This window comes from Daldinia vernicosa (genome assembly GCF_022497035.1).
Source record: "Daldinia vernicosa strain CBS 139.73 unplaced genomic scaffold F5Y00scaffold_9, whole genome shotgun sequence".
In the NCBI taxonomy this organism is placed as follows: Eukaryota; Fungi; Ascomycota; class Sordariomycetes; order Xylariales; family Hypoxylaceae; genus Daldinia; species Daldinia vernicosa.
In genome coordinates this window covers 777,920-798,881 of record NW_025953925.1, presented here as the reverse complement: position 1 = coordinate 798,881, position 20,962 = coordinate 777,920, and the positions used below count along the sequence as shown (strand labels likewise).

The following is a 20,962-nucleotide window of genomic DNA, read 5'->3' as shown; positions in this document are numbered from 1 at the left end:
AACTGCAGCAAAATTCTCTTTATTGGATAGCCAAGCTTGAGCTATAGATCAGGCCATGCCAATGCGCGCCCGTCCTTCGTAATAACCTACGTGTCTCCTACCGCACCTATTATGTACAGGATATGCCGACCTTCCCCTATCTTCCCCGGTGTCGTGGCAGTGGTACCAGTTGACGTCTCACATCAAAAAAATTTCCCCTTCTCTCCCCTTCCCTAGGCATGGATATGCGAACACTTATCGAATCGCATCGTCGAACAAGAAATAATTTCCATACCGAAAACACCTCGACTCGTCCGTAACGCCGTGCCGGCCATTGATGATGAACTTTTTCTCTACTCGTTGCCGCCTTCTAGAAAACATGATACGTTGAAGTTAAACGCCATCTTCATTCGTAACTCTTTGCTTGCCTGTTCGCGTGTCTATGTACCGGGAATCAATTAATGAATGCGTAAAAATAAGGCAATTTTGATATGGTTCAGTAGCCGAAGGATAGGAAGATATTGGCATTAGCCCCGGCTCTTCCTTTGGCCCTTGCGACCCTTCGTCTTTGGCGGTGGGGGGGGCTCGCTATGGAGGTGCCCGAACTCCTCAATGGCAACATTGTTGGTCCAGTTGAGGCAACGGAACTGCGTAGGCTCGGGACTGGCCTGAGTCTTTCGGGTCGTCATTCGTTTAGGCTCGTCCTTCTTCCCATTCTCTTTTACCACCTCCTTGGTCTCTTCCTCGTCTTCTTGGCAGAGATATTGGGCTCGGCTCTTCATATGCGTTACAATCTTGTCCTTGTAAGCCAAAATCTCCTTTCGCAATTTAGACTCATTGAACCCTCGAGGATCGAGCCAGTTCAGAAGCGAGTCAACCTCACTAGGTTCCGAGTAAAAGCCCCATTGGTAAGCATTAAAGACGCTGGTACGACCTTCTTCCATCTTTTTCCTCTGTGGAACCGTCATCTTAAATTTCGCCTTGTACTCTTCCTGATGCTCTGGGGGCATGTCGATGTATCCTTCTCGTTCCATCTCATCGGGGCCCTGGACCCAGATACAACCATTCGCATAGCCTGCATGGGCTGTTGAGCTAGTAGGTAATCCAGCATATGGCATGCCGTTACGCTCAAACCAATAGTAACGATTCCAAAATCGATCCTTCCCCAGAGGCCGGGTTCGAAAACAATCTGCTTCTCGAAGGTCATTATCCAAGATGCTGATTTCGTTCTCGCACTTCTTAACCAAATTTTCCCTTTTCTGGATATCCTTTTGCAGCTTCAGAAATTGCTTAGATTGCTTCGGCACTTTGGCAGCTAGCTCGGCTTCCTTCTTCCGTTCCTCTTCTTCGCGTTTACGCTGACGTTCTGCTGCACGATTACCACCTCGTCGAGTATTGTGGCGAGTATTAGCGTCTATATCACTGTCTTCGGCCTCGCTCTGCTCTTCAGGCGAATCGTCAGCATCCGTCATCTTCACATCGCCATTAGTCTTTGTCTCAGCTTCCTCTGCTGGCGGCGACGGAGGCATATTCTCCGGGAGGAGGATTTTGTGCTGATCGTAGAAGCCCTTCAGTTCCTCGTTGCTGTAGAAATGGTCAGTATATTAAACCCTGAGATAAGCTGGACTCCCACTCACGCTGCTTTCTTTGTCTTTTGCCATTCGATCTTTTCCTTCCTGTAGCCCGTCTGAGTCTCGGCACATTCCTCTATGTATGCACGGACAGCTTTGGTGCTAACAGTTAGCAGACAGATAATCTCAAGAGCCGAAACGCGGAGATTGAAATCAAGTTTGCTGTATTGTTGACGGACAGTCTCCTGGCTCGGGTCGATATCGGGAGGTACGAGGCTGGCTAGCACCTCTTCACAAGCTTCAGTCTGCCAAGGCCTTTTAGACAGCCGGTGTAGAATTCCAACCATAATCAACTCCCAGCCACCATCTTGGAATTCACGTCTCTTGAGCTGCTCGACCCAGTCAAAGTTTGCTAACGCCTCGGGGGCGCGATGTTTAATTTCGGGCTCCGGAGTCTTCTCGGCAGCAGCAGCCTCAGCCTTAATCCTTTCCGCTTCTAACTTGGCTAAACTACTTCTAGTAGCACGTCCTGTTGGCTTTGGTTCGGGCTCGGGTTCAGGACTAGCGGGTTCGCTATCCTCGTCTTCGTCGTCCTCCTCCTCCTCGTCATCAAGCTCCGGAAGATCCACCAGTAGCTTGCCACCGTCGGCTTCAGAGCTCACTACCTGCTTAAGGACCGCACAATGGATCTCGGTAAATAGCTGACAAGGAGTATCTTCCTTGGTGATCTCTACCGCCTCAACAAAATCGTCAAAAGTAAACGAGTCCAATTTGAAGACCTCGCAGTAGACATTCAACGTTACCCATGTCTCCAGTAGTGGCCCGATAGATTTCATCAGAATCTTGTCATTTCGTGCAACACTGTCAACAACACCCTCGGGAGGGTCGCTACACATGAACTTCAGTGCCGGTCGAACATAATCGTCGCGGGGCTCCAGCTGCAGATCCTCAATGGGATACTTTGGAGGCGGTGGGGGAGGTGGTGGTAGTTCTGGCTGAGGTTGAGCAGGTGGCGGAGCCATGCTGTTTCTGAATGGCACGGGAAACTGAAAAGGCACATTTCCGAGCGCCTGAGGATGCGGTCCCTGATTTTGAGAGAGGTACATATTGACGTCATTGTGGACATCCATATCCTGGTGATGTGGTGACTGGCTATGGTGAGTCTTGATGGCCTTGTGGCTCTTAGGCGCAGGCTTGAGCTCAGGTAATCGAGCCGGGCCGAAGCTCTGAAAAGCACTGCCCATACCATTCATATCCTGTACTCCATTGTTTGGCTGCGACGCCTTCTTCTGGGCTTGGTGCTGCTTTCGCTCTAGCAGCTTGTTGTCGTACCGCAGGTGAGGTGGTACTCGGGTATCGATATGGTACTGCGCAGCTACATCGTGCTTAACTAACCAAGGTGCGCCAGTCCATGCTTCTCGAGTCACCGTCTTCTTAATAAAAGATCGCAACACTGACTTGGTGAAAATCTTTCTGTCGCGGTAGACATGATCGCCGTCCATAACAGCTTCCTCACCGGGCCTACCGTCAATACTGATCATGTAGCGTGAAAAGGGCTGCGTGAGTGTTCCGTCTGGTAGGACTTTGCTTCCTAAACGAGCTTTGTCCCTAACAGTTCCTGCTACTCGCTCCCCATTCACTAGCTGCACCATGACTGATTCTCCAGGATAATAATCAGCTTTGAACTCGTCGTAGATTGTATCTACCAACGTGTCAATGCGTGAAATCGTCTGAAACTGAACACGGCGCAAAACAGGGGCCTTGAGAGCTTCGGGGAATGCCTGGTCAACTTCTTGTGCACCAGCAAGCTATACTACTAGTTAGAGGCATGAGATACATGTGCAACGAAATCTTCAATGAACCCACCTCGCTCTTAAGAGCCTCAAAGAAAGATAGACCAGAGTGACCAGTGATCTGACAAATAAACCGAGGCTGAATACGACATACATATATGTTAGTCAACTGCTAAGGGGGCAAGCAAAGTACAATCAGGACACCGACCTGGTTATAAAAGTCCATACTAGTTAAGAATAAGTTAGTATAATTAACGTTAGATTAGTCTAAGTTTAGGGAACTTACCGGTTAAGGTAGTCTTCGTAGGTGATAAATACCTCCCCTGTTTGGGGGATGTGCCAGACCTGAGAGGCGTCAGTTGGGGGGTGTGCAGATGTGTGAAACCTGAGGATGTATGCTACCTCTATGGACTCATCTTCAAGCTGTGGGGTTTGCAGAAACTGCACCGGCTTGCGCTTGAATAGGACCTGTAAAAGTTCAGCTCTCATGTCTTCCGGTATGTGATTGTGTGTGTAATCATAACTTACCATTGTGCCTATCGGCTCTTGAAAAGCCAGAGGTTGTTAACTAGCCGCACAATGAATCCTGCAAGGCTGAAAGTCAGCCTTCTGTCCCGGGTTGCGCATATAAGTTGATATTCCAGGGCGATAGCGTAAACGTAATTATATAATTATGAATGGTGGAAGCTGCTTTTCTAATGTGTTGTTGTGAAATTGGTGTGATGGCAAAGTGTGGTCACGGTGCGGGAAGGTGCAAGGTTGAGAGATCGAGGGTAGGGTTGATAAAGCGGGCGTGGGCATGGGCATAGGCGGACTTACATGTGAACTTATCAAATATAGTAGGAACGCGGTTGAAATTGTACGAGACGCGTCAAGGTAGTCTTGGACAGCCCGGTGCGTTGAACCAAATGGTGGTTGCAGGCGACGAAAAAAGACTGGATTGCGGACGCGACGGGATTAGTTGTTGTTTTGTAAAAGATTTGTAGAAGGGGAGGAGAGGAGAGGACTAAAAATAATAAGGCAAAGGGCAAGGAGGAAGAAGGGAAACGCTACCTCAGGTACCTTATGTACGGCAGGCGGGAAGCAAGAGCCAGACCCCGGGAGACGGGGGTTAAGCCACTCAACCTTGTTTTCTTATTGGCTTAACCTAGCTCCGCAGGTGGGTCCCTTTCGCTTATTTGGGATGGGCCTCAAAGTCGTGTCCACCTTGAATAACCACTCCTACCTACCCCATCGTCACTCTTTGCTCCCTACGGTCCCAGAATGCAAACATTCGACAACATTCTTATACTCGTTCGGATCGCCTATTCTGGACAATTCGAACGAGTACGGAATCTGCCACTTTTAACCATGTATTCGTAAAATACCTACGATATAAAAACAACCTAGAGTCCCAGGTCTAATATAGGGCCAGCTAATGTCAAATTCCCTCGATCTCGGTCGTCATCCTCGAAAGCACTTTTCAAGCCAACCACATGTCGGAACAGGGCTATGAATACCTCAAATTAAAGCCCATCCTCTATTATACCTAATTGATAAATTATGTATTTTTATAGCCAATATTGCTCCAAGTGCGGCTATATATCAACGTTAGGCCTTCTTAACAACCTACTCATCTAATCCATGTATAGGCCCTTATGCAACTAAAGTGGCAATTCTTTAGGCAGTCTCTAGCATTTTCCGCGCATTATTTTCCGCTCTTGATGAAACCGATATCATGTGTCAATTAAGACGTCCTTGTTTGGATAGCCGGGACGTTCTTTGAGATTCGTAGGCCGTCGGTGAGACTGGGCCTTAGCAAGCCTGTCAGGGAATTTTAGTCACCACACCTATGTACAATACACGTATGGTTGGCACCAAGCAGCCCACAACCCCCCCTGGGTACCTACGTAGGGAGAGCTAGTCACCTGTCCTGCTTAAAACCTAACCGAGATTCCCGACCAATGCCTATTATTCAAACCACATTTCATTTTCAGAACGTCCAAACCATGTCATGGGAGAACAATTGTAAAACTCTATATTTACTCCAGTTGAACCTTAGTAACATTAAAGATGTAAAACTCTGAAATATTATTGACTAGTCTACGAGGCGAAATATACCACCATAAACCCTATCCAACTGCCAACAACCCCTATTGCTGAATACGAACTCATGAACATCAGTGGCAGAAATTCATAGCTCTTGCCAAACATGATTCGATGCAGCAGTGAGCAGTATACAATCAGCGGTATGCTAACCGTGATATAGAGAATAGTAAACCGGTCAAAGAGGAAGAATCTTGGTCTACTCGAAGCCGGAGCAGTGCGATCAAACACCATCAGAAATAGAACCAACCAGAATATGGTATAAACCGTCTTGATTGGAAATTCGGCAGGAGTAAATAGCAGCGGGAATAGCGAGACATGGCCGGATACCGCCAAGGGACGGAACGCACTAAGATGCCGTCGGTCCTTGAGAGCGATCAAGCTGAAGGGAATAATGACGAGGAGAATGGCTTTTTCATGAACATGCCATCCAAAGAGGAACGACGAGTAGCCACAGAGAGTGACTGCTCCAATGAAAGCATCCCAGTTAGGACGAGAAAAGAGCTTCACGAGGGGTATGATTTGAAATAGGAGAGTGAGCGCAAAGCATATCCTGGGTGTAATCTCCGGAAGTACTGCAAAAGCTGTATCCCCAACTAGACCTCTCGTAACGCTATTAATAGCCTCCGATTTTACCGGTAGTCCTAGCCGTGGCGCAACTAGGTAGCATCATCAGTTACTAAACCCTATAGTTATAGAGAGAGGGTGCTACTTACCAAATATCAATACTCGATCCGCAAAGGAATACATAGCCCATACGTTTGGGGCCCAGTATGCATGACAGAGCCCACGGGAGAATGGGAATAGCCTGCTTAGGATCTGAGGAATCTGGTTCTTGAGTGCGAATGGCCCGAACGCTAGTCCGAAGATGCCGATGATACCGGATCCTAGCTTTAAGCAGTTAAGGAACTGGATACGAAATATGGACTTGGGTGAGAGGCAGTAGGTTCTAAGAAGGTAAACGAAGTAAGCTGGCGCAAGATACAGATATATATGCTTCATGCATAACAATGCTGCGAATAGGATGCCACTAGCTAGGAGGCCTGTCTTTTGACGGGCCAAGACCAAGGATAAGATCAGGATGCCGTACATAGCCCCATTATACTGAAAGTGAATGTGATCTATGATGAGAAGGCCGGGGGAGAGGAGAACAGAGATTGCAGCAGCTTGAGCTGCACGCTTCGTCACCCCATGCGAAGAGTCGACATATCTACGAGGTTTATGTTAGTGCAAGAAGCCAAACAGCGATACGGTTAAGACATACAATTGCAGAGCGTATATCAGAATCAACTCAGTAGCGATGACCGTAAATCTCTGGAAGTAAACAGTTTGCCAACTATCATAGCCTAGATTGTAAACCCGAAGCATGGCCGGGTCAGCCAGCTTTGCTACCTGAGACATAATCCATTCGAAATAGGCGAAGAACGGAGGATAGTCTAAGGTCCATTCAGAAGTCTTTTCGTAATACCATTCCCATATTGGTAGGCTATTCGTGATAGCTAACCAGTTCCTATGCACTTCAAAATCGGTAGATTTGCTTCGAGAAGTTTAGCTGTTGAGTTTTCTGTGGAGTGAAAATGTGGGAGTTGGTACAACAACAAGAAGAAGCACTTACTAGGCCGGGAATAGGAGGATCTTGAACGCGGTTGCAACTATTGCGCATTGCGCAAGAGTAGGATATGTCTCAGTCATTTGGGTTTGGATTCATGACATGCCTCGATATTTTCTAAATTCTAGCTAGGGCTTGGCGTTGTCTGGTAATCCTTTCACCTTTCACGATGCAAAAGAGAGGAGATGGCGTTGTAGCGCTGGAGCTTAGTTGAAGAATTGAAGTCAATTGAGGCTAGGATGACAAGCTCCACAGGATCGGTACGTATTTTTACCGACGTGCGACATCCTTCGAAAATCTACCTAAACTGAAGTCGAAAAGGCAGGGGTCCGTGCATCCCTTTTTAGTTGATCTGTTATTCCACGCCTTCCACGCATTCCTTGCCTGCCACACCCACATACCCTTTCCAGCTGCCGCCTCGCCTGCCCTTGTCGGCTACGTACTGTGTAAAACATGAAACAGGGATCAAGTACCGAGTACACACTTGCTGCGACGTTAGGACGTTAGCGCGAAAGAGGTACTCAGGTACCAATTGTTTCAAGCCTCCAAGTTCAATTAGCCTAGACTAAAAGGAATACGGGATACAGCTACACTTGCTCCTTTCTGGGGGAAGGCTATGAAGGTTTGAACTATCCACACTTCCAGTGCACAATCTGTCTTTATTTTATTTTTATTTTTTTAGAGTTTTCGTCCCCCCTTAAATCAATTTCATGGATTGCCTTTAACTTGCCTAAGAGCGATATTTATCAGTGCTTCTGTTTGGTCCAACAGGCAATCTTTTTTTTAATTCTTTTTTTTTCCATTCCCATTGCTAGGCACTTAAGCTCCCCGCCTCTTTTGAGCTCAGGCTCAGATTAGGACAGCTTTGGTGCAAAGTGTCCTTACGAAGGCCACGGACTACCTAGCTTTGTTCACTTCGTGTATTCTCCCACCCCCTACCAAAAAGGCTAATTTCTCAATAATCTCCTTAATATACCTATTGCATTTGCCGGGAAAATCTTCTGTCTTATTAATTCTATTTCAAATTTCAAACTTCAAATTGAAGCATGCGTTTGTTACGATCGTCAACCTTTGCCTTTGGGCTTGTTACGACCGCGAAATTCGCTGATGCACAGGCGCAATTCCTTGTCAATGAGCTAAGCTTCGGTTACACTGGCAGGTGAGTTCTCAGGGAGAAGATCAAAGAACATCTTGTAGCGAATAAAAAGTCTGACAGAAGCCCTCCAGAATAAATGATCGAGGGCAAGCAACTGTGCCAGGCTTTTCCATACAGGGCACGCCAGACGTACCTGAAGTCCTTTCCAACAAGTTGATCCTTACGCCGCCAGCACCCGGTAATACTCGAGGCGCGATATGGGCAGACCAACCGAACAGGTATTCGACGTGGGTGGCCGATGTGGATTTCAGAGTGAATGGGCAAGAGAGGGGTAGTGGAAATCTCAACATCTGGCTTGCAAGACGAGGTAACCAAGAAATTGGCTCGTCTAGTGTCTACACGGTCAACAGGTTTGACGGCTTGGCCCTTGTGATTGACCAGCACAGCGGATCGGGTGGCATGATCAGGGGGTTCTTGAACGACGGCACCATCGATTTCAAGTCGCATCAGAGCGTTGACAGCCTAGCCTTTGGACATTGCAATTACCCCTACCGTAACCTAGGCCGACCTTCTCAGATCAAGCTAAGGCAAACGCCCCAGGTATTCAAGGTTGAGGTTGATGGGAGACTATGTTTCGAAAGCGACAAGATCAGCATCCCACCAGGATACTACTTTGGTATCACAGCCGCGGCGGGAGACAACCCCGATTCGTTCGAGATCTTTAAGATGGTAACCATGACGGAGAATCTTGACGCCAAATACGATGCGCCTTCACAGCAGCAGCAGCAACAACAGCAACAACAGCAACAGCAATCAAACCAGAACCAGGCACAAGCACAAACGAGCTATGGTCGTAACCCCAATGCCCGGAATAACAACCCCAATGAAGCAGATGCTTTTGGTGACTCTATTCCCGATGCTGCTGCCACCACTTACACCAGCTCCGAGGCTCAGTTCGCAGACCTTCACAACCGCCTACAGAGCACTAACCAGCACCTCTCAACTATCTTCCGTCAGGTCGCAAGCCTGGGAAGTATCGGCGAAAAGCGACACGAAGAAGTCTCGAAAGCTGTCTACGATGTGAAGCAGATCCTGTCGAAGTTAGATAGACTCGACTCGCTCCAGAACGAAATCACCAAGCTACAACGGGACCTCAAAGACATGCGAAGCGATATCAATTTGAAGGTAAAGGACTCGGAACACGCGGTGAAGAGTTTTATAGGCACAAACCACGGTACCATGTTAGAGCACGTCGCGGTGCAGGCCGCCCCGAAGCACGGGAAGCTAATCTTCGTTATCATCGGAAGCCAGATCCTGATAGTGGCTGCTTACATATACTACGAGAGGAAGAAGATCATGCCCAAGAAATACTTATGATGGATCTAGACGGTTATTTGAGGCGGGGCTGGCGAGGCGAAGCAAGGCGCTGGGTACAACTTTGTATAAAATATCTGGACGTGGGATGAGGATTTGCATGACTGTGTTTTTTGCCTAGCGCATCAATGAGAATTTCAATGAGGCGGCGTTACCCTAAGCATTTGAAGCGTGACGATAAATCGATATTACCTACCCCCCATATGTCTCTTGTACCATATACCGAAAAGAAAAGGGACTTTATTGTTTGCGCGAGATATCATGTTTTCCCGCTAATTTCATTTTATAAAATATGAGGGATGTTCGATCGCAGAATCTGATAGGTTTAGGTAGTTATTCTCATAAAAGTCGATTTTTATATTAGGTACCTATAGATCGAACTCGAATAAAATCCCAACCGAAGCCTATGTAAAACGACGCCGTAAAGACAACGACTACATACATGGGGATAAGATACATCAATGATATACAGCAAAAGCTGGTTTCCCAAACGCCTATTCCCATCCATCCGTCCCTTGTATGAACTACGCGTAGGTAGTAGAAGATGCCTGGTAGGTTAGGTAGGTTATGCAAGTAACGACTGACGAAGTAAAACAAAAGAAACCCAAAAAGTACATGTGTATGTCCTCGCTTGCTTGCTTGCTTGCTTGCTTGCTTGCCTGTTTATTCATTTACTTTGTCCCATTATTTACTTCTCTTCTTCTTCTTCTTCATTTTTATTTTATTTGCCTTCCCCTTTATTTATTCCCCAGCGCATCAAAAAAACCAAAAAAAAAATCTTTTTCACGCATACCCCATCATCCGCAACAACGCAGGCCCCTTGGGCGCAGTCGTCAGGTCCTCGTGCCCGTCGGACGTAACGAGCACGCAGTCCTCGACGCGCACGCCGCCGACGTCCCAGTAGCGCTCGAGCGCGGCGGCGTCGATGTACCGCGCGTGCTCGGGCCGCCGCAGGAAGTACGCCTCGATGTACGGCCGGCAGAAGTAGATGCCCGGCTCGACCGTGACGACCATGTTGGGCTGCAGCGAGCTGCGGGCCGGACGTTTGGATTTCTTGTTGTTCTTGGGTTGGGTCTGGGGTTGGGAGATGGATTGTTGTCGTTGAGGGGGAGATGGCAGACGTCGGGCTTGGGGTTGGGGTGGGAGTGGGGGGTTGACGTCGCCGTTGATGATAGTGGCGTTGTTGTCGCTGTTGCTGCTGTTCTTTCTGCTTGCGGGCGGCGAGGGTGAAGTTGGTTCGGCTGTTGTTACTACTACCGGGGGTGGAGAGGGAGATGATCGTGGTGGGAGAGGTGGATTTATAGATTGTGTTGGCGAGGATTCCGTGAGTGCGGATGGCGATTGTGGATCCTGCGACGTGCTGGCGGTGGTGGTGCTGGTTGGCGACGAAGGCGTAGGAGGGGCGTTGCTTGCGGCTTGCTTGATCATGGCACGTACGGACTGAGGACCGATGGGCCGGCGCTTTCCCCACATACCTTCACCGGCGGGACGCAGGAGATCTCTGCTAAGAACGCTAGAGGAGAAAATACTGTTACTACGACTGACATACGAAGTGACGGGAACAGGGGGTTGTTCTTGTGGACATGATAGGGTAGGGGGTTTAAAGGGGATTAGAGGGTAGGTAAACAGGGAGGAGGAAACCAACTCGTGAACGTCAAGCCCGACGTGGTGGCCGAGGCCGTGCGGGAAGAAAGCGGCGCCTGTGCCGTTCTTAAAGATCTCTTCGGCAGTCCCATTGTGCAAGATTCCAAGCTCTAGTAGACCTTGAACGGCAATAAATGTCGCGTGCAGTTGCAGATCCCGGAAGACGACGCCCGGCTTAATACGCTGAATACACTCTTCCTGCATCCGGTGGACCAGTTCGTAGATAGCCCGAGCCTCCAAGTTGAACCGGTAACGTGGGCCCAGGGGGAGGGTACGTGTTATATCGCTGGCGTAGCAAGACCACTCGGTACCGGCATCAAGCACCACAAGCTGTCGCCCCGCGAGTGGCTCGCTGTTAGCCTCGTAGTGTAGTGTTGAAGCGTTGGGACCGGACCCAGCGATTATAGGGTAAGCTTGTGCTTTCGCGTTAGCCGCTCTACACGCCGCGGCGAAGGCGGCCTCGATTTCACATTCATTTTTCATGGTGCTCAGCTGTAGAGCGACCTTTTTGTGTGCCGCCGACGAGATTTCGTTAGCCCTACGGATCATAGCTATTTCGTAGTCAGATTTGATGACCCGCGCTTCATCCATCGCGGGCTGAAGCGACGTGACGTCGATCTTGAGTGACGGCCGTAGCTGTTCGAAGCCGTCAAATTTGGGCAGCTGAGCCGAGCGAAGAGCGTAGAGAGACTTGACCGTAGTCAACCGCGCGTTCAGATAAGCCGGAAGCTCGCCGATGTACTTGACGTCGTGAACGTCCGACTTTGTGATACATTCTTCCAGCGTAGGCGTCTTCCCGAACCAGAGTATCGTTGCCGGAGGTGTGAACGGGATCCATAACGTGAGTTTGTCCGCCGCAATATCGTACGTCACGCTACAGCCCGGAAAGTCGGCACCGGTCAAATAGTAGAAACTGGGTGCCCCGGTCAGTACCAGGGATATATTCAGAAGGAGGTTGATACCATTTGAAGGGTACCTAGGTAGACATACTATCGGCGTTGCCGGAATGGGGGCCCTTGGTCCGAATCTTCCCACGTTGATTCTAACTGACCCGGCAGATAAATAATTCCATTATCGGCTCCAAGCTCCTTAGCAACTTTCCTCGCATGTTGTTTGGCTAACCATCATCATTAGAATATATTCCTGAAAGGGTTATATAGACGGGGAAGAAAATAAAATAAAGAGAAATTGAGGATTATAGGACGTATATCTGGTATGAGTAGGCGGTGTAGTATGCTCAGGAAGATGAGATGGTGCAACCGTATATGTTGTATCATTCCGTCTAAAAGGAGGCAACCTAGGTAACGTGCAACATAGTATCATATCCTTCAGGGGCTAGCATCACCCCTTTCTCATTTAAACGATACATGCAAGTTGAACCGCGTTCATGCAATAGACTGAACTACCAACACTATATCGTCGGTGTGCAGCTTTGAAGGAATAGGATTGATGAATAGGATTGATTTAGTTAGGTTCGGAACTCACCAGGGTATCTCCTAAGGCCTTCGTCGGCTTTGGCTTCTAATTCCGCGACGTTAACTTCGATAGATCTATTCCCAATAACCTCTGTCAGCGGTATCCTAGACAGAAGCGGGATGCTGAGCATGACTGCGACGGCGGCAGAAACGGCGCTGTGCACCAAGCCCTTAGTTCTGCAGCGGAACTGATGAAGGTCCATCGTGGTAGACATTGTAATTGTCGGTGAAGCTAAGGTTAACAAGGGCTTTGGGATAGCAGTAGCACGTACAAAGCGTCAAATTCCTCAACGACAACCAGGTCGTGCTCGATATCTATAGCCTCCATCTTGAAAAAGTTTCCGAAGATTTAGTTGTTGTCTGACGAGTAGAGCAACGACAGCATCGTCGGTGGGGTGTTGTCAATGTTGTTGTACTAATTCTGATATATACCCCCGGGGCGTAATCGTATTATATAGTTGAGGCGGCTGATCTGATTCGACGAAACGAGCTTATGCAACAGCTTAGCTGGTTCAACCTGGTTGGAAGCTTGGGCTGATCTCACGTGGCGAAGCTCGGTTCGCATCGCAGCACCATACCTATAACTAATCTACACGTACCAAGCAAATGTTTCCCAAGTCATCTGTCTAAGGCCGTCGTGCAGCCCCTCAGGAGGCCCGAACATCCCCAACTTTATGCCCTATGCTCGGACCAGACTTATTTGTTCTTTTACTTGGTCACTAACTGGATCAACAAGAGGTATACCGACGTAACCCCTTGCTTTTCTTTCAAGCTCATTCGTCTCGGAGTTTAGCTCCGAGCGTTGGGCATATTGGGACCTAACTGCGATCGGTCTCTGATCAACGTCGTGGATGGATAGGATCGCTATGACGGTCTGCCCTGTATCACCAATAAAGACCACTTAAGCTAAATTCTTTTTACAAGGCGGCCCGTAAAAAGCACAAATGCCAAGTTATGTGCCTGATTTACACATCTTATATACATCATTGAGCATAATCTACGACGAGGTGCTCTCCCGCCGTGTCTCTAAAAGATCCTACTCATTGCCTCTGTTGAGGGTATAAGGCTCGCTTTGGATCATAGATGTCTTATATGACGTCCATACAACGAAAATTCGTCAGCTGCAATGTGTGACTGTCCATATTCGGCGTCAATCATCAATGTTTTGATTACCTATGCCAAACTCCAATCCCTTCCATCATCTAAGAAAGCATCCGTGGATGTCGCAATTATGCAGAGGGGTATCCTTTTTCTACACACAAACCTGGTCCATTTCATGCTACGGAAATGGCTGCCACGACGTATTAGCTAGTAACTCTTCCATCTCCCCCGGTTGTTGACCCCGTCGCCGCAGGAAGTGTAATTGCTCGGATTGAAGCTGGGGGTGGGGTGAATGCCGGTGTTCTAAAGTGTGCATTTGTAACAGCATCGGATCCGAATACATCTGCGCTGGGAAGTTGAAGCCTGGTTGAGCTTGCGACTGCATTAAGTACGGCGGCAGCGGTCCCATAAGTTGTCCTTCGATGCCATCATAGAAATTAGGTATATAGTAAGGAGCAGGGCCGTGGTGTGACAGGTCTCCTGGACTACCGTCCGGAACGCCTGACTGATGAGCACCGAAATCAAGCTGGGGTTGGTTGGGATATTCTAAGGGGTCGTCTGAGGGAAACATCACTGCATCTAACTGGTGGATCGGATTGCCCGTGCTGAATGCTGGATGTTGCAAATCTAGAGGGCTAGGCTCATGTAGGGCCGTGGCCCCTGCGGAATCCGGGGACGGTATCGGTAAATCTAACGGCGAGAATTGAAAACTGGAGGTAAATGAGCCACCAAATTCTGGCTGTGGTATGGAAGAATTGTCAACAGGGATAACTTGCGGGACGAGCCCAACTGGAATCTTTCCAGCCTTTTTCGACGATTTCCCCCTAGCCTGGTTGGGCCTCTCGGGGAGACGCTGTGTTGAATCGATTGAGTGTGCTGGAAGCGGCATCGCCATACCATCTTGTCCTCCTGACGCGGGACGTTTTAGAGATGTCGTAGTGCTTGCCTGCTTAAGGCTCTTTGGTAATTGGTCAAAGAGTATCTTGCTAGGATTAGCCATATCCCGCTAGGTTTATAATGGAGTTCCAACTTACAGCTAGAGATTGGGATATGCGGTCCGCGACCAAGCTCTTTCTCGAAAGCTCTTCAATAATCTCTTTCCCAGCTATAGCATCTGCAAAAATCTCCATGGATCCTGGCTTGTCTTGATTCTCTAGTACGAAAAAGACTAGCGTTATGATAGCGAAGAATTCGGTAAAAAGAGTAAACCAATACGGCCCCACGAGAGAAACCTGCTTTCGCATCTCTAACCCGATGTGTACGATATTTCGCGCGACGCTAACACCGGCAGCTCCGCAAGCGTAGGCACGTTCATTGACGTCCTTGCCGGCCGTGATGCGCGGAGAAACGTAATGTAGGAATGGCCTATATAGTACCATCTGGATATGAGCGTAAGTAAACCTCAGTAGGTTACGCACCCTAGAAGACCACTTAGTAAGCGCTCGAGTTCAACGTCTGCTCTAGGAAGAACTTACCGAACAACTTCAACAGCACCAATAGAGTTCGGCCGCCAAGCATCCGGCAAGTCCTCATTCCATTGCTGAAGCTCTTTTTCGATTTCTTTTATTTTCCCATAGCTGATCATATAAGACGCGTAAGGCTCTCCAACACCTTCAGCCTCACTCTGCTCCATACCTTTCAACGGGTAAACATTTTTAACAACCTTGCCCAGAATATCCATTAGTCGTACGTGCGCGTTAAAGGCCTCGAGGAAAGACGGAGTTCCCGGCGGCGGGATGAGTATCTTGTCCTTCGTGATATACTCGTCGTCCACAGGGGTTGGTAAAGGCTGGTCAATGTCCTCGTCATTTAGAAGCAGCGGAAACCCTAGTAATGCAGACACATACGTATCCATCTGCCTACATATATAGAAAACTCTTCGTCTCGTTTCGGCCTCTATCGGATTCAATTTAATGTGAGGTAGGTGTCGATGCAAACCCATTCTCAACGCAGATCGTAAGGCAATCCCTACAAACCCATAACAAGTACTTAAATTCGATATCGACTGGATGAATAGTATCATAAACAGCAGAGCCTGAAGCGAGGGAAGGTCTCGACACTCCGTTATATCTTGTAGAATGGCTCTTGCACTGCTATAATATTTGATCCTAAAAACGCGTCAGTTAGTCGAGGTCAGAAAAGCGCAAAAGGGGGGCAATAATATTACGCTTCATCCATCGCGACCTTGTATGGTGGCGTCTCCGAATTGTCATTTTCGGGTATATTATACATGCAACCAAGGGCCATGACAGAGTATGCCAGTGCCAGACTCCTTTTGTTTTCTGTCCCAGCTGCGCCTACCGGTTTTTCGTATAGGTCATCCAACATCTTGTAAAAAGAAGGGGTATGGACGATACGCAAAAGACACGTCGCGTTATTGAGTGACTCGGCGCATAGCGCAAGTGCCCTCTCCTTTGAAGGTAAATCGTAAGGGGGTGTAGTACGACTTGGCGGCGCTCGTGAACTTGACGGGGGTCTTGGGGAGTCTAGAGTAAGGACGCCAGCAGGTCGAGGCGGGCGAGGAAGAAACGGCACCTGATAGTCTCTGCCTAAAAGACCACGAAAATGCTCCTTCATCCTCTTGAAGAAGACCGAGCCAGAGGAGGTTCCGTGGAAATCGTAGTTACCCTTATCGTCGAGGTCGAGTTGGCCAGTGGTTTCGATCATAGAATGTAACTGGGCGTCTGCAGAAGACGAAGAACCTGGCTGTTTCCCCTTGGTTGTCGAAGTCCGGGCTCTAGCTTGCTCCCGGATGCGAAACTCTTGCTGGACTGCAGGATCCAGACTTGGGTCGTTGAGGTCGACATCCGGCATGAATCTGCGCAGTAAGTTCTCCGCCCTCGACAGCTTATTTTCTAGAGCCTCTATATACTGCGGAGCCGGATTCCTGCGCCTGTTGGAAGGCTTATCGTATGTACAGTCTAACAATACCACATCAGCCGGTAAGGAATAGCTAAGGAATGGGGTAAAGGCTACCGTAGCTATACACCTGACAATGGGTGCATGGTTGCTTTCCATCGCACTTTATCTTTTTCCTACGGCATTCACTAGAAGAGACCAAGTTAGTATTTGGATCTTTAGATGTTACTTAAGCGTCGAGGTGAAGATATTTGACTGTGAAGCTCTGGGTGACACTAGACACGCTCACAAGAGAGACGTGTTTTAGAAGCCAACTGAAGAGGGACCAGGGCAAGAAAAAAAAAAGGAGTTTAGAACTGCATACTCGCATGCGCGCGTCACCCTCCGGCGCTTCTGGAGAGGAACAGACGGGGTTTCGCTAGAACTTTCGGCATGGCTACCTTGAGGAGCAGAGGCTGGAGTCTCCCCAGCCGGAGAGCCCGTGTCCAAGGCTTGCAAAGAAGATTCCTCTCCGTCAGATACCTGGCCATCTAGGGTTTCGGGCTTAACGGATCCTGTGCGATCAGCAGGGGTGCGTGAAGAGCGAGAAAGAGGTGTCATGTCTGGTCGATTGTGGGTGCCGGGAGTGGCACCCTCCTAGAATACGTGAAGAATAGCCCGGTGCCGTCTTCGCTTTAATTCATATGTCTATGAGATAGGAGATGTGTTCCAGCGCATTTTCGAAGCTTGACGCTTGCTCTTGGGCAAACTAATTATATCGAACAAGGACCACAATGCAGGGCAGAAGTTGCTTTACCTATATGAAAAGAAGTCAGTAATGTGGGAGGGGGTTGGCCCAATTGAAGCCCCGTGAATGGGCGGGAGGATTAGAAAAATAGCCTCGGGGTTAACCAAAAACGTGAATGATAAATTAATAAGGTAGAAGAAGAATAAGTAAAGATATGATTCTTATCTGAGTACGAACATCTAGGACAGACCGTTGAGTCAAGTATGTGAGTGAAGTGAGTGAGAGAAAAGTAGGGTAGGGTGAGATGGGACCGAATGCGCTGATGCAGTAGCGTAGGTCATAGCATCCATAGCATCCATAGCATAGAGCGCCTAAGATTAGAGGGCAGGAAGCCAGGAGGGCAGGAGGGCAGGAGGGTAGGTAGGACAAAACCTCTACCTTAGGTACCTCCACCTACACATTGGAGATGCAGTACATGCTACCCTTAGTTTTGCTATGCATTACGTACATACCTAGGTACTTAACGTAGGAATTGTATGTATGTGAACGTTGTATTTTCTTCTTCTTCTCTTCTTCCCTTGCCAGTCTGAGAGATACGTATACAAGGATAGGCATATAGGGCTGGGTAGTTACGGGTAAAAAGAGGGTGTATTGTACCAAGAAGATCAGGTACCTACCGGGAGAGTAATGGAGTCAGGTATGCTTGCTGTCTGACGTCCTGTAGTGACCTGTATGTAGCGAGTAATGGGCGATGAACAAATACAATGATCAAAACGGGATTGAAAAGAAAAGAAAAGGCGGTCGGTCGGAATAAACCGATCGATTCAAAGATAGGATGGATTGATTGATTGATAAGGCCGATACTGTTTGGGGCTAGCAATTGCAATTGTTAAAAAATTTAAGAAATATCGGATGAATAATTAGGATATATTTCTCCTATGGCCTTTGCGAATAGAGTAAATAATATGACGAACGAGAATCTAAAGCCAATTCGTCTCGTCTTCTTAGAGGCAATTCAAGGGGGGACGATGGAACGCTTAAGAAAAAAAGACATGGTGGCTCGAGTGGGGAGACTATGCAAATAGAAAGGCGCTTAGTTAGATAAACCAGGATCATATATGTACATAGTTGGATAAGTACTGCTTTTGCAAGGCGGGGCGAAGCTGCTCAGAAGCTGGACAATCCCTGCATTGTACATCTAGTACATCTTTACAAGTCATGACGAAGTAATAGGCTGGTGTCGCACAGATTAAACATACTACTCTGATTTACACTAGTGATTTATGCGTGTTTAGGTGCACACGTGTAGGCGGTATATGCACATAAGGAGATGGATGATATATCAACCAGAGACATCTTCACGAAAAGTGTACTATGCAGAAGAGATTACTAGAATAGATCTTTTCCTTGATTATTTACTTAATCTAGTAATCCGAGTATCTCCGTCCAAAAGGGATCTTAGACTTATCAAATCTATATATAATCTAGGTAGTCATGTTAGCATAGAAAAGCTTATATTAATTACATGGCCGCATTAACGTGTAAGTAACACTTAAACCTATCAACACCATAAACAATCACGAATAGGGCTAAATATTACATAGGTACGTGTTCTAATGTACGAATTCAAGCAATGGCCTGGACAGCGCCGGCATACGTGCCATGAAGCTGGCGGGAGGCCTCTAGGTTTAATGAAATACGCAAAGTAACATCAACACATCTTAATTCGATGTCAACTAGTGAGGCCTCCCAGTCCGTTTAGACGAGGTTAAGAGAGTCCGGTTTTCCACATGAGATCGAGCTGTTCGGTTCATCAATAACCAGATCTCTCTAAACCGAGTTTCCTCAAGTTACGTATGTTTAATGAGTTGTCCTTGGCTTCGAGTCTAGAACATGTAGGTAGTTTTATGGCTGACTTCTACCACGCTTTGATCTCCAAGTATATACATACCTTAGGTACCTTTACTTGCAAGGCTGGATTACTAGACCATGACTTCAAGCTCTATAAATACATAATTCATCTTCATACACATATATATATCAATGCTAGTTCCGTTCCTTTCTTCGAAGCGAACTATTTCTCTTCAATTCATTATACTTTGATAAATATAATGATTCTAAAATTACTTGTTATGACGGGTTTCAGCGTAACTATTGCCAATACGCGAATACATAAGCGGCGGTTATGGACCCTCACAATGGCGGCTTTTCTCACGTCGACTACATCATAATCAAGTTTACCGGTCAGGAACACAAGGTATCATTGCAGGTCTGATCACCATCTATACAGTAGAATATACATATGTACGCGGAGAGCCCGTAGCAGTGGTCTTGGCACGCCTCTAACCTCCAAAGCAATTTTCCTGCATGCATATTCGCGGAACGGCGTTGGCCTAGTAGAGATAAGCTAGCATGCAGCCGTAACCGTCAAGGTCTATCATTGATATTATGTAAATGAGGCCAGGCTAAAACTCTAAAAGAACCTTTACTAGTGTATAGATAAATTGCTCTGTTCTCCAACCAAGCACGCTTTGCTTTGACACCCTTTTTTTTGCGTTTCATATTATTGACAAGGACAGATCAATACCTACCTTCGTTCAAATTGTTATTAGGAGCTGGTATGGATTAGAGATAGATGCTTAGATCTCGGAAAACCGGCACACCGCCGTCTTGGCCCTCTCCACCGAAAAAGCTCTTTGGACCGGAATACGCCATGATTGGAGCTCGCGTCTCCGTGCAAAAGTGGACTTCAATCTTGGCAATATTCGCGATATGATACTCATTTAGACCACGGTATATAGACAATAGATACAAGCAACAAGACCGGCATATACACAGTATTCCGTATACTTAAATAATATACCTAGTTAGATACAATAGCCAGCATTAGTATAATACAATTATATTTGGATCAACTCGTATTATTCAATTGACCCGAAATATATTTTCACGTATAGAAATTCGCCTAGTTATTCTGATATCTATTAAGTGAAGTCCTGGAGTATGATAGGAGTATAATAGGTTGCAAAGACCGATTCTCAAGTATGCAAGTAGATTCGACGCGCATATTCCTAGGACGACGTGTCTACGGCATATGTAGTACTTACTGACCTTGATATTCCTAGGACGACGTGTCTACGGCATATGTAGTACTTACTGACCTTGATATAGATATATTACACTTGAGTTGACTAATAAGTTTATTAGGTAAGACGTGTTGAAATAACAGGTCTCAGATAATTGAACGTTACCTATTTTCGTCTCGTACACTAGTCTGTATTAGTTCTGTATCCACCTTAGCCTCTTTGCCTCTTTGCTTAGCCTGTGGATCCAAGGTGCGGACGGGAGATGGAAGTATTCTATGTAATATGCCGGGAAGCCGGCCTACGTCCGAGGCAGTATCATTGATATAAGCAAATCTAATATATTTCTTTGAGTATCGAAGGATTCGAATGCTAAACTCAATTGTACGAAACCCTTCATAGTTAGTACAAAGTATGCGCTTTATAAAGCAAGTCATTTATATCAACGGCTCGGTAGCTTTACTTTTTACTTTATAGATTGAGCTTATGTGAATGTGGATGCATGAGGCTTTGGCAAGCTGAAGGCTGGACCAAAATCAGCAGCACGCGCTCCTGCTATGTAGTGT

At 47.3% G+C, this 20,962-nt stretch overlaps 5 protein-coding genes across 5 annotated transcripts; 1 reads left to right on the top strand and 4 right to left on the bottom strand.

Moving 5' to 3' along the window:
* Positions 1–3: 3 nt before the first annotated feature.
* On the bottom strand, positions 4–4,345 carry F5Y00DRAFT_229477 (ATP-utilizing chromatin assembly and remodelling N-terminal-domain-containing protein). The gene is made up of 8 exons (XM_048006768.1): positions 4,163–4,345; positions 3,872–3,929; positions 3,746–3,811; positions 3,630–3,688; positions 3,552–3,570; positions 3,417–3,482; positions 1,617–3,358; positions 4–1,563 (listed from the first exon to the last, which is right to left on the bottom strand). The coding sequence occupies exons 2-8, from the start codon at positions 3,872–3,874 to the stop codon at positions 507–509; spliced, it is 3,012 nt and encodes a 1,003-aa protein (XP_047867792.1). The 5' UTR covers positions 3,875–3,929; positions 4,163–4,345; the 3' UTR covers positions 4–506.
* Positions 4,346–5,417: 1,072 nt separating this feature from the next.
* On the bottom strand, positions 5,418–7,292 carry F5Y00DRAFT_219068 (glycosyltransferase family 57 protein). The gene is made up of 4 exons (XM_048005625.1): positions 7,044–7,292; positions 6,693–6,965; positions 6,145–6,638; positions 5,418–6,087 (listed from the first exon to the last, which is right to left on the bottom strand). Exons 1-4 carry the CDS (start codon positions 7,118–7,120, stop codon positions 5,426–5,428), a joined length of 1,506 nt encoding a protein of 501 aa, XP_047867791.1. The 5' UTR covers positions 7,121–7,292; the 3' UTR covers positions 5,418–5,425.
* A 791-nt stretch (positions 7,293–8,083) lies between these two features.
* F5Y00DRAFT_251627 (concanavalin A-like lectin/glucanase) lies at positions 8,084–9,510 on the top strand (the record flags this gene model as incomplete). The annotated part of the gene is made up of 2 exons (XM_048009846.1): positions 8,084–8,196; positions 8,265–9,510. 2 exons carry the CDS (start codon positions 8,084–8,086, stop codon positions 9,508–9,510), a joined length of 1,359 nt encoding a protein of 452 aa, XP_047867790.1.
* A 333-nt stretch (positions 9,511–9,843) lies between these two features.
* F5Y00DRAFT_229473 (metallopeptidase family M24-domain-containing protein) lies at positions 9,844–13,021 on the bottom strand. The gene is made up of 4 exons (XM_048006767.1): positions 12,637–13,021; positions 12,142–12,268; positions 11,153–12,064; positions 9,844–11,020 (listed from the first exon to the last, which is right to left on the bottom strand). The coding sequence occupies exons 1-4, from the start codon at positions 12,839–12,841 to the stop codon at positions 10,291–10,293; spliced, it is 1,974 nt and encodes a 657-aa protein (XP_047867789.1). The 5' UTR covers positions 12,842–13,021; the 3' UTR covers positions 9,844–10,290.
* A 641-nt stretch (positions 13,022–13,662) lies between these two features.
* On the bottom strand, positions 13,663–17,476 carry F5Y00DRAFT_219018 (fungal-specific transcription factor domain-containing protein). The gene is made up of 6 exons (XM_048005624.1): positions 16,951–17,476; positions 16,704–16,774; positions 15,895–16,648; positions 15,203–15,835; positions 14,762–15,146; positions 13,663–14,709 (listed from the first exon to the last, which is right to left on the bottom strand). Exons 1-6 carry the CDS (start codon positions 17,184–17,186, stop codon positions 13,906–13,908), a joined length of 2,883 nt encoding a protein of 960 aa, XP_047867788.1. The 5' UTR covers positions 17,187–17,476; the 3' UTR covers positions 13,663–13,905.
* Positions 17,477–20,962: the final 3,486 nt, after the last annotated feature.

Excerpts from the sequence above, each read along its gene's own strand:
- F5Y00DRAFT_229477 (XM_048006768.1), bottom strand. Across the intron at positions 3,689-3,745 it reads TTGAAGATGAGTCCATAGAG|GTCTGGCACATCCCCCAAAC; the intron begins GTAGCATACATC and ends GACGCCTCTCAG. Across the intron at positions 3,359-3,416 it reads TTGAGGCTCTTAAGAGCGAG|CTTGCTGGTGCACAAGAAGT; the intron begins GTGGGTTCATTG and ends CTAGTAGTATAG.
- F5Y00DRAFT_219068 (XM_048005625.1), bottom strand. The coding sequence starts at position 7,120 with ATGACTGAGACATATCCTACTCTTGCGCAATGCGCAATAGTTGCAACC. Across the intron at positions 6,966-7,043 it reads ATCCTCCTATTCCCGGCCTA|CAAATCTACCGATTTTGAAG; the intron begins GTAAGTGCTTCT and ends AACTTCTCGAAG. Across the intron at positions 6,639-6,692 it reads CTGATATACGCTCTGCAATT|ATATGTCGACTCTTCGCATG; the intron begins GTATGTCTTAAC and ends TAAACCTCGTAG.
- F5Y00DRAFT_219018 (XM_048005624.1), bottom strand. The coding sequence starts at position 17,186 with ATGACACCTCTTTCTCGCTCTTCACGCACCCCTGCTGATCGCACAGGA. Across the intron at positions 16,649-16,703 it reads TTGTCAGGTGTATAGCTACG|ACTGTACATACGATAAGCCT; the intron begins GTAGCCTTTACC and ends TGGTATTGTTAG. Across the intron at positions 14,710-14,761 it reads GCATATCCCAATCTCTAGCT|ATACTCTTTGACCAATTACC; the intron begins GTAAGTTGGAAC and ends AATCCTAGCAAG.
- F5Y00DRAFT_229473 (XM_048006767.1), bottom strand. The coding sequence starts at position 12,841 with ATGTCTACCACGATGGACCTTCATCAGTTCCGCTGCAGAACTAAGGGC. Across the intron at positions 12,065-12,141 it reads CCATTCCGGCAACGCCGATA|TTTCTACTATTTGACCGGTG; the intron begins GTATGTCTACCT and ends CGGGGCACCCAG. Across the intron at positions 11,021-11,152 it reads GTCGGGCTTGACGTTCACGA|CGTTCTTAGCAGAGATCTCC; the intron begins GTTGGTTTCCTC and ends TTTCTCCTCTAG.